Here is a 14,745-nt window from a genome sequence, read left to right on the forward strand (position 1 = left end):
ATGTTGCATTTCAATGGTATTTCTTCTTAGTTATCTCTGTTTCTGAGGCATAAATGAAAACTACCTCTCATTTTCAGCATTTCTCAGGAGTCAGATGCATTCTATTTTGTTCTGAATATTTACTATTTTTGTTTGTGTTTTATTGCTTGTAATATCCATATTTTGATAAATGGAATCTCACAGAAAATCTAAGATGATGAGTGAAAATGAGATATTTCCTGAACTATTTGATGATAGTTTGTCAGATCTTCCAAGCAAAGGTATTCTGATAAGGATATGTTTATGGATAATTCTGAGAGTGGATCTAGCTACAGTGATGTTGTTAGACCTACAAAAAAAACATGTACAGTTGTTGTGCTCTCAACTGATTCTGAATCAGAAAGTGGTGATGATTCCACAAATGTTCCTGTTAATGATTTGTTTTCCCAAAGTGATAATGATAACTGGCCAGAAATAGATATTCCATCAAACTAGGAAATGTTTGAAGAAAATCCACTGGTCACTGTAACTCCATCTAAACCTAAAATTATAGCTGCCATTAGTCTAAAATTTGGCAAGTTGTTTGAAATTTTCTGTCTGGAAATGTGTACCTACTCAAACTGCAAATATACATATCATCTAAAGGACTTCAGTGGTCTAAGTTACACCTACAAACATGAAGAAATTCCTAGGCCTTATTCTACTAATGGGACAGACATGGATATATAACTGAAAAGATTATTGGTCAGCAGATCCTCTTTTTATTAGCCCATTGTTTTTACAGACAATGAGTAGTAACATATTTTATCAAATTTTGATATTTTGGCATTTCAATGATAATCATGAAATTCATTAATATTCATACAAATTCTTCAAAATTCAAGCAGTACTGGCTTATTTTCAATAAATTCAGGACACTATACAAACCAAAGCAACAGTTGTCATTGGATGAGGGCAGGATTCCATGGAGAGGACATCCAAGATTCCAAACATATAAGCCTGCAAAAATTATAAAATATGGCTTTCTGGTGAGAATGGTGTATGTGAGTGACACAGATTATATTTGAAATGTAGAAATTTATACTCTTGAGGGGAAAACACTGGAGGACAATTCTTTCAGTTCTTGCTCCCAATCTTGGATTGTAGCACCACATGTACCAGGACAATTATTACAACATTACTTCCACTGCAAACCTGTTCATACAACATAAAACAAGAGTCTGCAAAACAATCAGAGTAAATAGAGGGTTGCTGTCTAGCCTGAAAACTGAAGCTCTAACATTGAAAAAAACAGCTTTCCATAGAAAAGGTGACATTTTGATTTTATATGGAAAGACAAGAGAGAAGCAAGAATGGTTTCAACCATCTATGATACCAGTGTTTCTACCACAGGAAAAATTGAATAACTGAAGGAGAAATAATAAAACCTGTGTGTGTGTTCTTCAATACAATTCCCACATGAAAGATGTTGATTGTATAAATCAGTACCTTTCATGCTACACCTTTCAATTCATATACAATAAACCAAGCCCTGGATCACCACAAAAAAAAAAAAAATCAAATATAAGCAGTTCCTTCTCTCTGTAGCAAGAGAATAGATTACTGACAATGAGATAAAAGGTTCACTGTAACTAGAGAAGAAAAAACCCAGTCCATCATCTGAAGGTACAAGGGGAGCCCCACATAAGGATCCTCCAGAAAGATTGCCTGGTAAAATGAAGCAGCATATTCCTGTGTTATTTCACCTACAGGAAAAAGAAATTTCCTATCAGAGCCTGCATAAGAGAAGATGTTGTCTTCTAAACAATCCATGGTATTTGTGAAGCAACACTTGTTAAGCCATGCTGAATCAGTGTTGCATAAGTTTAGGTGTGTATTATTTATGGTCATAAGGCAAAGTTGATTATTTACTCATGAAGATTAGAATGTACATTATACTTGGAAAATTACGATAACCTAAATAATAATTAACAAACCAAGATGTACTAATCCTATGGTGGTGATCTTCTGGATAATACATAGCATCTTTCCAAAACAGATTTTGAAAATATAAGTATCCTAAATCTTTTCAAAGAAAAAATGCAGGATTTCAAATCAATGAATATATTATATTTTTATGGTGACTGCACACTCCTAATACCTTTTTCATAAAAATTCACAAAATAAGTATTGTAGCTGCTACAAGATATTCTATACTCAGTAAACTCACATGAAAGGTTCACCCAAATTGATGCAAGCTAAAATACTGAAATATTTCACCATCAGAATGAAACTAGATGTGAACAGAAATAAAACTTATTTTTAGGGATACTTTTTAATGACCTTCAAAAGTGCTGGCTGCTAAACTTGGTTCTCTTCTCTTCTTCTTTCTTTTTTTCTTTCGCTCTCCATGTTGCATGGGAATGGGTTCTGGCTCGCTGCTGACAAGACCACTCCTGATGTTAGTTGGGAGAAAGTCTACAGATGCAGTCTCTAAAAAGTAAAACAACAAGAAAGTTAAGTCATTATCACGTGTCATTAGTAATTCATGAAACATTACACTTATAAAAAATATCAATGAAACAACTTACAAAATCAAAAGTCCACATCATTAAACATTACAACTGTTCAAATTATGGAAATCATAATAGTGTCATTACATTTTCCAAAAACAGTGTCATTTACGTGCATAAAATCTTTCATATTTGTCACAAATTGAAGAAAAAACAAAACAAACAAAAGAAAGCTTGAGTTACATGAGTCTCCAACAATTTCAAAATTTTGTTTTAATAGCAACTCACCTAAGTTTATTTTTTGACAAAAATAAAATTCAGAAAAATATATTAAAATACAGAAGTTCAAGAAAATTAAAAACAAATATGTACATACATAAACAAAATGTTATTTTGTCTATAGTTTTGAAAAACATAACATACTGTAAACTTAAGTGATTACTTTGATACTACAGTTTTATTTTTTCAAAACTCCTAGGCCCGGCATGGCCAAGCGTGTTAAGACATGCAACTCGTAATCTGAGGGTTGCGGGTTTGCATCCCGGTCTCGCCAAACATGCTTGCCCTTTCAGCCATGGAGGCGTTATAATGTGACGGTCAATCCCACTATTCGTTGGTGAAAGAGTAGCCCAAGAGTTGGCAGTGAGTGGTGATGACTAGCTGCCTTTCCTCTAATCTTACACTGCTAAATTAGGGATGGCTAGCACAGATAGCCCTCGAGTAGCTTTGTGCGAAATTCAAAAAATAAAACAAACAAAACTCCTTCTGCTATTATAATGTACATATTTGCTCAATTTTTAAAATGATTTTTAAACATGTTATTTAGGAAAATATTGACAACTGAACACTTAGATAGTTACAATTTTATTGCACATTGTAGGTTATAAAAGAAAATTTAAGAGAACTTTTATGTAATGTTTTTCAATACCTGTCCGTTGGTATTTGGAAATTTTTGTTTTTGAATTTTGCGCAAAGCTACACAAGTACTATCTGCACTATCAGTTCCTAATTTAGCAGTGTAAGACTAGAGGGAAGGCAGCTAGTCATCACCACCCACTGCCAACTCTTGAGCTACTCTTTTACCAACGAATAGTGGGATTGAGTGTTTCATATAACACCCTCACGGCTAAAAGTGGGAGTATGTTTGGTGCGACGTGGATTCGAATCCGCGACCCTCAAATTACGAGTCGAACGCCTTAACCCACCTGACCATGCCGGGTCCTATTTGGAAATGCAAAACCAAAAGAATGAGTACAAAAATGTTATTTCGGAAAATTCTATTATTCATTAACGTAGCCTTGAACATGAAATGACATTAACGTACTTTTATTATTATTATTATTGTAACGACTTTACTGCCGCCAAACAAATAGTAGCCTTGCAACCATCTAGAAGAAATCAAACCAAGGAGTGAGGGATACACCGTAACTACGTATATAGCTAACTGCAGCCCAAGTAAATATAATCGTTTTATTACGATTCATGCTATCGTAGCGAGATAAGGCACTGGATTACGAGTTCTGGGACGGGTGAATCAAACCCCAGTGCTAACAACACTTGGGAGCAATCGACGCTCACAAACGTAATGATACAAAAAGTGTGTGCTACATATACTTACTTACACATATTTTTTTTCTTTTTTCGTTGTTGTTTCCAAAAGACATTTCAGTACAGATTAAACATTAAGGGTTTTTTCCTAACTTCACTATATAAAAACGGCAGCATTTTCAGTGATAATAGTTTTGCTTAACGCTCTATAATACAAACTAATATTTTAAATATTTGCATCTCTAAGAAGGCATTATATCGATTAACATATCAAAAGTTTTAACGGATTTACCGTTATACATTTATTTGAATACCAACGATTGTTACATTTTATTGCACGTGACGTAAATTGTTAGATGTGTACTGCGTGGGTCCCGCCTGTTCTTTGGAATTGTGGAGGAATCTCGAACATAAGAATCAACAATACGCGTTTTATATTGTTGCCTAGTGAACTTTCGAAAATTTCACCTGAAGATTATAAACCAAGGCGCCAAGAGACAGTGATAGAATATTGTTGGTTTGCTACAGCTAGTATACTATAAACTTCGGAAGCTATAATTGTGATAAACGCTTGTTAATCGGAAAACTACAAATAATTAAATGACCAGGAACGTTTATAAATTTCGAACATTACGAAGCGTTCAAATTCTCGGAATTAACTTTGGAGGTTAGTATTTCTATGAGAATGTTAGATATTGTCGTGGATGATAAACTTAAAATCAACAATATATTCGCTCGTCGTGTACCTGGACCATTGATAAAATATTTAGTTCCGAACCGGATAGAAGACTTAATTTCGTTTGTGAATTTGTAAAATATATATTTTATTTTACTTGAATGACCGTTATTATAAATTGTATTGTTTTTATTTATATTAAGATATTTGTTTTAAGAAAGAAAATTGTGCATATCAATCATGTTTGCAAATATAAATTTGATACATACTGATATTCAATTAACTTCTAAATTGAGATTTTCGTTTATTTGAAATCGTAATATGTAACAATAAATCGGAGACTTGCAAGAGTTAAATTACAATTCGTAACAGTATTTAAAAGAAAAGTTAGCCGTCAGGGACGGCTGGTCCCCGAACCCCGTCAAGATGAAACATTTAAACTTCATTTGAGATTGCATTTATCTATTATGAATCTACGAATTTGTTTATTCAATTTTCACTTACATTACGAAAATCAATAATTATTACTATCGCCTCTTACCAATAGCATATGATCACTAGCTCAGGATGTTTGCGTATATATATATATGCTTATGTGCAAACTATCTCGTTTACAGCGGACTACAAGAATGTTCTATTTGTCTAATGTTTATTATTTCCCTCGCCAAAAATAAGTGCTTTAAAAACAATGTGAGGTTTACTTCTTCCAATTTCAAACCCAAAATTTTACTCAAAGAGAGATGTATAAAGTTTGGCACGAATTCAAGAGTCACCTGAAAAACAGGATTTTACCTACACGTACGCTGGTTGTTGAACCGGCCTACTTTACATCACCGCTGGGCCGAAGAGAAATAACGGTAAGAGATGAAAAAAGCACTGGCCTTCCTTCGCACACATGCACGTACCCACACACAGATATATGGTAATTGTAGTAGATTAAATTTAAAAAGGAAAATATTCACGTAAATAGTATGCAGCAGTGCAGATGTTGCGAGTCCCTCAAGGTTTTAAAGCAATGAACAAATCTTGATCTGTCTTTAGTATTATTACTATTAATAATAAAATATTTAGTAATGTATTTTAAGAGAATGTGTATTTATGCTAACTTTCAGAAATCAAAATCAGCGAAAGCTTAAAAACCAGTTTCACTACAAACACTGAGAAAATCTTAAGAAATTTATTTCCACTCGATGTTTTTCTATTTACTTACCTCTAAACTTAATATAAACCGTCTATTTTCTTGGAATTACAAAATATATAGAAACTAAGTTTAAATGCTTTTCAATAAAGCCAAATAAATGTATACTTAAGAAGCCCCGCAACACTGAACCGATTACAATTCGTTTTAAATGCAATATTCAACAATAACCCAACAAAGCATATAATCAAAACACAGCAAGAAGCGAGTCACTGTCAAATCTACCGAACTCTTGTTGGCACAAGGCCAAACATTTTGTTTTTGATTACTCTTTTTCAATCACTTCTATAAGTTTCAACCGTCACAGATATATACGTGCTGTTCAAATAAGGAAGTTTCAGCCACAGCAATATAGAAGTAATTATAATCACGTAACCCAATCCCTGGAGTACCTTTTCCAGTATAAAATGTGAATTGACTGTAGCTGTAATAACGTTTTGTCTGTCTCTGCCAACGACCGGTAACGACAATTTTTCGAAAGAGAGATTAATATACACTTCCGCAAGAAGCGATGTATTTGTTGTTTAGTGTCTGTTTTAATAATTAACTTTTCTATATTTTCATATTTCAAATCAATTTACTTTTGGGGTTTCAGGAAAAATAACCGACTAAAAATCTTCGAAAAAGTCGTTCTCATTCGTAGCACATCGTGTTTGTGGCCGATTTCATGTACTTGCGTAACAAACAACTGCTTTACCAATAAAATTAAATATTTACATGATAGTATATTGCAGGTGGTATTTCAGAAAGCGTTCCGCATCCTTGGTACACTACCAGTTATTCTTAAATATTTTCATATTAAATTTGACAAATATACAAAAACAGTTGATCTAGTAAAGTCAAATATCAAGCTTTATTTCTAATCATTAAAATGTTAGAAATTAGTACAACGTATATATTTATTTTCTAAAACACGTTAACAATATTAAATAAATAGATGTTGCTCATAATATGAAATTGACATTTTGATTTATTTCAATACAAGTCTACTGTTGAAGTTACACAAGTTTGCTATCTAGACAAAAAAAAATCTTGCTTATTCAGCTAATGTTTTTTACTTCAAATAATAAAAAGCTAGTTACATGAACCACATCGAAAGTGTGCCAACCTCAACAAGTCTTTCGTAATAAAAATGTTAAAGTTGAGTCTGAGTGAAAACTACACTATATATAAAATCATGAGAAATCACCCACTTGATGACAAATCTGGCTTATCACTTTTCTGCCGTGTTTCAGTACTATTTTTAAAATTTGGATTTACACAAGCTTGATGAAATACACTTAAAAACTTTTAAAATATAGGGGAAGGTAGATATGGTACTTGTACGAACTTTCCTCTATCAGTTGAAAGTATTCCTGGTTTAAAGTAAAAATAAACCTACGGAATTTCCGTGTTGTACAAGGTATTAGTAATGCAACTAACTACACGTATCATTCATGACTAGTTATCCCCTTTCATTCTGGTATTTGTAATGACACATCGCTCCTTCAAGCTACTGTACTGAACAACTGCAAAATTAAAATGCAGCTATTACCGAAGAGTAATTATGTATTTGTATATTTATTTTGACATTTTCTTTGAGGACTTTTTTAAAACCTTTGCTTTGGTTCTTTGTAGCACACATATCCATGAAAAATTGGAGATATAGAATATTTATAAAAGCACATACTTGGTATATCAGACGAATTTTATTTCGATGGAACCATGCCAGATAAATGATGCAAGTTTTTAAAGCTATTAATAAGTCGCAGTTTTGTTGCTGTATCATTATAAACGGTTATTCCAAGGTCAGAACACGCACGTACACCGTAAACGTTGAATATATCATGCCATCTTGTAATATTTCATACACATGTACGAAGGGTATATGGTGTTTATAAAATTTATATAATCAACGTCAAACGCCCAAAAATAAAAATTTCGTTACCCCTACAAAGGTGCTACATGAAATTAATAGTTTTATTACATGCCCATGCAAACCGGAATATCTGATAAAACTGCTCTTACCCTTTATTTACATTGTAGTCATCTTCTTAACAGTACCTGCAATACCAATGCAGCAGTGCTGGTGTGGATAATATGGCCATGAGACAAACTTGATATTAATTTATTCCCTTGAATTTGTAATAAAATAAACTTCATTACAAGTAACAAATATACAAAGCTTTTGTCTACTAGGCTTATGTAATGTCACAAAGCAAAATTAGTAGTAATTGAAATGCATCATTCATCAGCTGAGTGTGCAACTTTACTATTGTGGATATTTTTGTAATAATATCAAATATAATAACAATTCAAAATAATCTTCCTAATAAATAAATGAAATAATTATTTTAACAAACTTAAAGCTAATACTATGGACAGAATACAAAATAACTTTACTAACAAAAGTAAAAATAAACAACAACAAAAAAGTTTGCAAGTTTCATGCTCAGTTACCAATCTCTTGTCCCTTTAAAATGGTGCAGATAGCCTAGTTGATTTGGACCATAAAATGTCACACCAGCCAACCCTTTAAAAATCCATCTTACTCAAGCAAATTTAACAATAAAAATGCTTTGTTTCTTATGATACTTCCATGGAAGTTATAACCAGAGAAGGCTTGGTCAATTTTTCTGTTCCTCCAAATAATAATCAACAGTACAATAATAAAAATTTGACAAAGACTTGAAGTTTACAATGTTTACTGTGAATTATGCACTTTTAATTTATAAAAATAACTTCCAGAATAATTCATGTTGCAAAATTAAGTTATGCTTACTCTGAAATGCTTTATTTACAATTTTTAGGAGGTAGAATTCAGACCAAAATATATACATTCAGGTACAAAGGAATTTGTAAACATTTGAAGAACTAAATCTTCAAATTGTGTTAAATGTAGTTTTACCTGAATACTGTTACTTGAATAATAAGATACAACCAATTTCAATACAAATCTATATATTTTATACTTGATATTAATTAGGAAATGACATAATATCACAAGGTCCTTCGTAATCTGTTTCAAGCCAATATTAACAAGTGCTGTTACCAGGTATTTCCTCACCAGATATATGGTTTCACTTTAAAATCAGTTGTTCCATACCACTAACCACATATTTTAACCAACAAATTCAGAATTATTTGTATTAATACACACACAAAAAAGAAAATTCAATAGAAAGTCAACAATATGTAAAGTACTAAATACTGACCATTACAGGAATATATTGATAATACACCAAAACTGACCTCCAATTTAAGTATGGACTTTGTTTTAATTTTAATGTTTTTTAAGGTTCTAATGGGCTCCTGGGGTTGAGCACACCATAGGATGGGAATCAGTACTTTAAAGCTTACAAGTCGACATAAATGCAGAATTACTCTAAAAGGTTGCAGATTTTATCCTATCAGCTATTTTCCTTCCATTGTACATTGGCTTAAGATTAAACTATCTCCCACATTTATAAGCAATACTACTCATTACAACATTTATTTAGCAGTGGGCATACTATTCAGCATCAGTTTTTGATCTGACAATATGGTGGTTAAAACAGCATGACACTGAATTACCATAATGGAGACAAAACTATCTTTGAATATATCAAAGAAAAAATAACTGAAAAAACAGGATGCATTATAGAACAAATTAATAGAACATATCACAATCTTTATTTAAAAAATAATCTGAAATATAACATTTCAAGTTGAAGTAAAATAAAGCATATTTTTTCCTACTTAATAACATTTGAAAATTGAGATGACTCAGTGGCCACTTTATTAGGTACATATATCTAGTACCAGGTAGGACCCCTGTGTGCTCCTAGAAGAGCCTGGATTCAACAAGGTATTACATGTATTCCTCAGTGATTTTGGTCCATGCCGACTCAACAGAAACACACAGTTCCTGCAGATCTGTCAGCCATATATTCCTGCTGCAATACTCACATTCCACCTCACCCCAAAGGTGCTCTACTGGATTGAGATCTGAGGACTGTGCAGGCCATTGAAATACACTGAAGTCACTAAAATGATGCTGGCTTTGTGACATGGTGCATTATCCTGCTGGAAGTAGCCACTGGAAAACATGCAGACTGTAGCCATAAAAGGATGTACATGGTCAGCAACTATGCTCACATACACTGTGGCATTTAAATGATGCTCAACTGGTATTAAGGGATCTAATGTGTGCCAAGAAAACATTTCCCATACCATTACACCACCTGCCTGTACCATTGATACAAGGCAGGATGGATCAGTGGATTCATGCTATTTACATCAAATTCTGACCCTACCATCTGCACGTCGCAGCAGAAATAGAAATTTGTCAGATCAGACAATGTTTTTCCAATCTTCAATTTCACACTTTTGGGGATCCTGTGGCCACTGTAGCATCATCTTCCTGTTCTTAGTTGACAGGAATGAAATGCAGCATGGACTTCTGCCGCTGTAACCCATCCACTTCAAGGTTTGACAAATTGTCCACTCAGAGATGCCCTTTTGCATGCCACTGTTGTAAAGAGTGGTTATTTGAGTATTTGGGACCTTCCTGTTAGCTTGAATGAGTCTGGCCATTCTCCTCTAACCTCTCTCATTAACAAGGCATTTTCACCCACAGAACTGCCACTCACTGGATGTTTTTCACACTATTCTCTAGAGATTGTAGTACATGAAAATCCCAGAAGGTCAGCAGTTTCTAAGATGCTGGAACCACCACATCTGGCACCAACAATCACTCCACAGTCAGAAATGCTTATATTACACATCTTCCCCATTCTAATGTTTGGTTTAACAACAACTGAACCTCTTGTTCATGTATGCATGCTTTAAATACAGAGTTGCAGCCACATGATTTGCTGTTTGGCTATTTGCATTAAAGAGCAGGTGTACCTAATAAAGTGGCCACTGAATGGAAATGTTGAAGTGTATTATATTCTTAAACAAAATGGTGAATAAATTTCCTAACTTCACTTTTAAACAAAGTTGAAATAATTTTTTGTATTAAAAGTATCACAAATTAAATGAGAAGGTGTAATGCTATATGTAGTCGAAGCTGACAATCTATTTAAGTATAATCTACATTTTTGAGTTAGCAATTTGAGAGCAATAGTTTTTTTCCACTGAATAATTCACTAATGTTAGAAAAAACTTATTAAAATATAGAAAATATATCAAGTTCATAATGACAGATGAGAACATGGGTGAATGTTTCAGAACAAAAAGATAAAAAATGGAATGTGTATACACACAAAATAATAGCTCTCAATACAAAAAAAATTATAAATTACAACATTAGCGAGACTAGAGAGATTTACAAGAGAATTATACAGTAATACATTTTAACTTACAAACATCAGAATTTTGATGGGGAAGAAAACACATACTATAAAAGGCAAAAGATACAAAAATAAAAAATATCAATGATTTTTGTTTTTAAGAACCCAAGTGAAAAACACAGTTCAAAAAATTTGCTTAAAAGTCAAATAAATATTCCGTTTCAAGTATAACTGATCATAGTGCAAGAGTTAAGCTACATAAACGTATATAAAATGAACAAACTTTCTACTTCAAAACAAGGTTAATGGTTACTTGAGTTATCAATTAGGATGAGTGCTAGCAGTAATACAATTGGCGATTTGTTGAATGAAAGCACGTCTCGCTAAAAAACGAAACAATTATTCTACTAATTTATATTAATTTCTTCCAATGAAACACTTTGTTAATTAAATCTGAGTAATTTAATAAGTCTTACTGCTATTTATACTAGGTGTTATAATAATAATATTTACTGTCTTTATTAATATTTATATATCTTCTAACTTTCTGAAAGTAATTATGTCTCATGCAATGACTTCGTAATGGAAGTTACGTTCACGGATTATCCATGTTTGAACGAGTATTTAAGTTTAAAGTAACTTTCATAAACTTAGATTACCTGACGTGACTTCCTTTCCTGGGAGCAAGTTTGGTTTCGACTTGAGGTCTCGATTTTGGTTAAAACTTGATTCGTTTTCCCTTGAAGCTGATGTAACATGATTAACAGCGACTGTTTCATCTACATAAACACCCTGTTTTACAAGAGTTACCGATTCTGGCATGATAAAATTATAGACAGCCTGTTTAGATAGCTAAACTGAAACTTACTCGAATTAATGGAAAACAACAAAGATGTAATTAGGCCTTTGGCCAGTCGAACACTACAACATTAAAAAAAAAAAGTGACAAATCAGTCCTCAAGTATAAGCAACGATCAGCAGGTACGATTCAATAATGGCACTCGATATCAAAATTGTTGCGTTTAGAATTTCGTTTGTTTAACATTAATTAAGAAAATAAACTGTTGTTGTGGACTAGTAGAAGACAATTTTTATTACAAACCACTTCTTGCTTTGGCTTCACGCCCAGCTGCAAGCTAGAGCTCAGCTGGATAGCTGATGCCCAAACAATCTTTACCACTATCCCTACCGTTTCACATCCGAAATCCACAATGAACAACTGGAACACTTCCATTATATAGTCAGAATGACGTGTCCTTACGAGATACTTCAGCGAATCATATATCCGAATATTGTCATGTGATACTGTTTATAAATAACGATGGTTTCGTTAGGCACGTGTATAGATAGGACTACATTCATTGTACGAGTAGGAGCGTGCCGTTTGAAAATAAACAAGTATCTACGAGAAACGTACTAGTAAATATTCGTTTATGCAATATAATAATAAGATAACACATTTTCAGAAATACCTCTGACTATTTTACGGAAATTTTAATGCAAAAATAGAGCTCTATTTTCACTCAATATTTTCTCTTTTATTATTTAATAAGTACTTAACAATATTATGCAATTTAGTCTTAATATAGATAAAACTTCTGAAAATGATTATTGAAGTTATATAAAAAACATTTCAAAATAAAAAGAACCTAGAAGAAAAACTTCATTCTGTATTTTAATATGCATGAATAAATGTCATATTTAATTAAATTCAGAATGTTACATTAGTCACTTTTATTGTTTTGTTTTTTATCGGTACAGTAGGCCTAACATGATATATTATGACGAGTAAAGTTAATGATATATTAAATATATGAGAAACAAAATAAACATTATATTGACTAAGGCCTATACCTAACTATATATGTGAACAATGTTAACTCGTTGTGAGGTATTTCCTCATTGAAGGGCTTCTTTTGAATTATCTTATAAAAATAATGCCAAGTCCAATTCAAGTAAAATGAGAAATTAACTTATTGTTTATATAATGTTTGTTACAGGCTACCCTCATTTCGACTCAAATTGTAGGCCTAAGTTCACAATGTTTCAACATAAACAGAAATATTATTGTTGGTCTAATACATTATTAACGTTTAGCATAAATTTACTTAGTTGATTAAAAACCTGACAGCCTTACTGGTTGTCTTTACTTAATCAAACTTCTTTCGTTCAGTAAATGTTCACTCTTTCACAAACTAAATCCTCCTCTATTGCTGCTTAATAACCTCTCAATTAACTGCGCACTCATATTAATAATTTTGTACTCGTGCCTAGCTAATTAGTTGAACTTTCTCAAACATAACACTATGTACCTTTTAGACAACATCTAAATTAAAACGTTTAAAATATAACTTACAAATTTGTACACTTCACAGATTTCAAGACCCCTTTAGCAATTCTAACATAAAAATAAAACATTATTCTAATCTTTCCATTTACCAAGCCTTTTAGGTGATTTCTGGGGCTCATGGTATGTAGAAGAAATAATACCTTGTCCCTTATCATAGCTATTTGTCTTGTTGTAAGGTGCTGTTCCTAGGTAGGTAGTCAAGTGAATCAACTGGTGACTCTGTCCAATAGTTTTAACAATTTTGTCTTCAATCAAACTTATTTTTGTTATAATTTATCTTTAAACATTACACATATTTCTCCTAACATTTCTATTAATTTTCTCTCTTACATTTTGATCAGCTTTTAATTTTCTATAAATTTCTTGTTTGTCTTTTTTAACTTGCTGCTTTGTGCATCTGATTTTCTGCCTATCTCTTATTTTTGTTTGTTTGTTTGTTTTTGGAATTTCGCACAAAGCTACTCGAGGGCTATCTGTGCTAGCCGTCCCTAATTTAGCAGTGTAAGACTAGAGGGAAGGCAGCTAGTCATCACCACCCACCGCCAACTCTTGGGCTACTCTTTTACCAATGAATAGTGGAATTGACCGTAACATTATAACGCCCCCACGGCTGGGAGGGCGAGCATGTTAGGCGCGACGCGGGCGCGAACCCGCGAATTACGAGTCGCAGGCCTTACGCGCTAGGCCATGCCAGGCCCACTTATTTTTGTCATCATCTCTAGTAGCACTTTACTCTTGCTTCTTGACTGGGCTATCCTGTTCAAATTCAGTCAATCTTTTCAACAAAAATAATACTACTCCTGGTATAAATATTGTAATATATTTTATCGCTTGACAAGTTCTTTTCGATTATCAAAAAATGGTGCCACGTTCAGTTCACTAACAATAACAAGTTAATTTAATTCTTATATAACGTTTTTTAAATAAAGGTTATGTTTACTTTAACGCAAGTTGTAGGCCTCAGTTTACTTCAACATAAACTTTTCAATTTACTATAAGCCTAATACACTTGCAACTTTTAACAGGGAACTTAATGATACCAAATATCACTAGGTTAACTGATAAACTTTACTTGATCAATATCCTCTCAATCAACAAGTACTCGATCTTTCACACACTACATTCTACATTACTACTACATAACTTCTCAGTAAATACTTCACTTACACGTAAATAATTGAACTTACTACTTATTCATATTTATAACTGATATACATGTCTAGATAATACTCTTAAGTTTCTCGATC

The 14,745-nt window shown here is 32.6% G+C and overlaps 1 protein-coding gene across 1 annotated transcript in view; it reads right to left on the reverse strand.

Annotated features, from left to right (window-relative positions):
• The window catches only part of LOC143249602 (MAP kinase-interacting serine/threonine-protein kinase 1-like), a 21,161-nt gene extending 8,785 nt beyond the window's left edge, over nt 1–12,376 (reverse strand). The window contains exons 1-2 of the mRNA XM_076499736.1: nt 11,808–12,376; nt 2,302–2,451 (exon numbers count right to left, since the gene is read on the reverse strand). Of these exons, the coding sequence (XP_076355851.1) occupies nt 2,302–2,451; nt 11,808–11,970 (313 nt within the window). The 5' untranslated portion in view covers nt 11,971–12,376. The remainder of the gene's footprint in view (nt 1–2,301; nt 2,452–11,807) is intronic.
• Nucleotides 12,377–14,745: the final 2,369 nt, after the last annotated feature.

This window comes from Tachypleus tridentatus, chromosome 4 (genome assembly GCF_004210375.1).
Source record: "Tachypleus tridentatus isolate NWPU-2018 chromosome 4, ASM421037v1, whole genome shotgun sequence".
Lineage (NCBI taxonomy): Eukaryota > Metazoa > Arthropoda > Merostomata > Xiphosura > Limulidae > Tachypleus > Tachypleus tridentatus.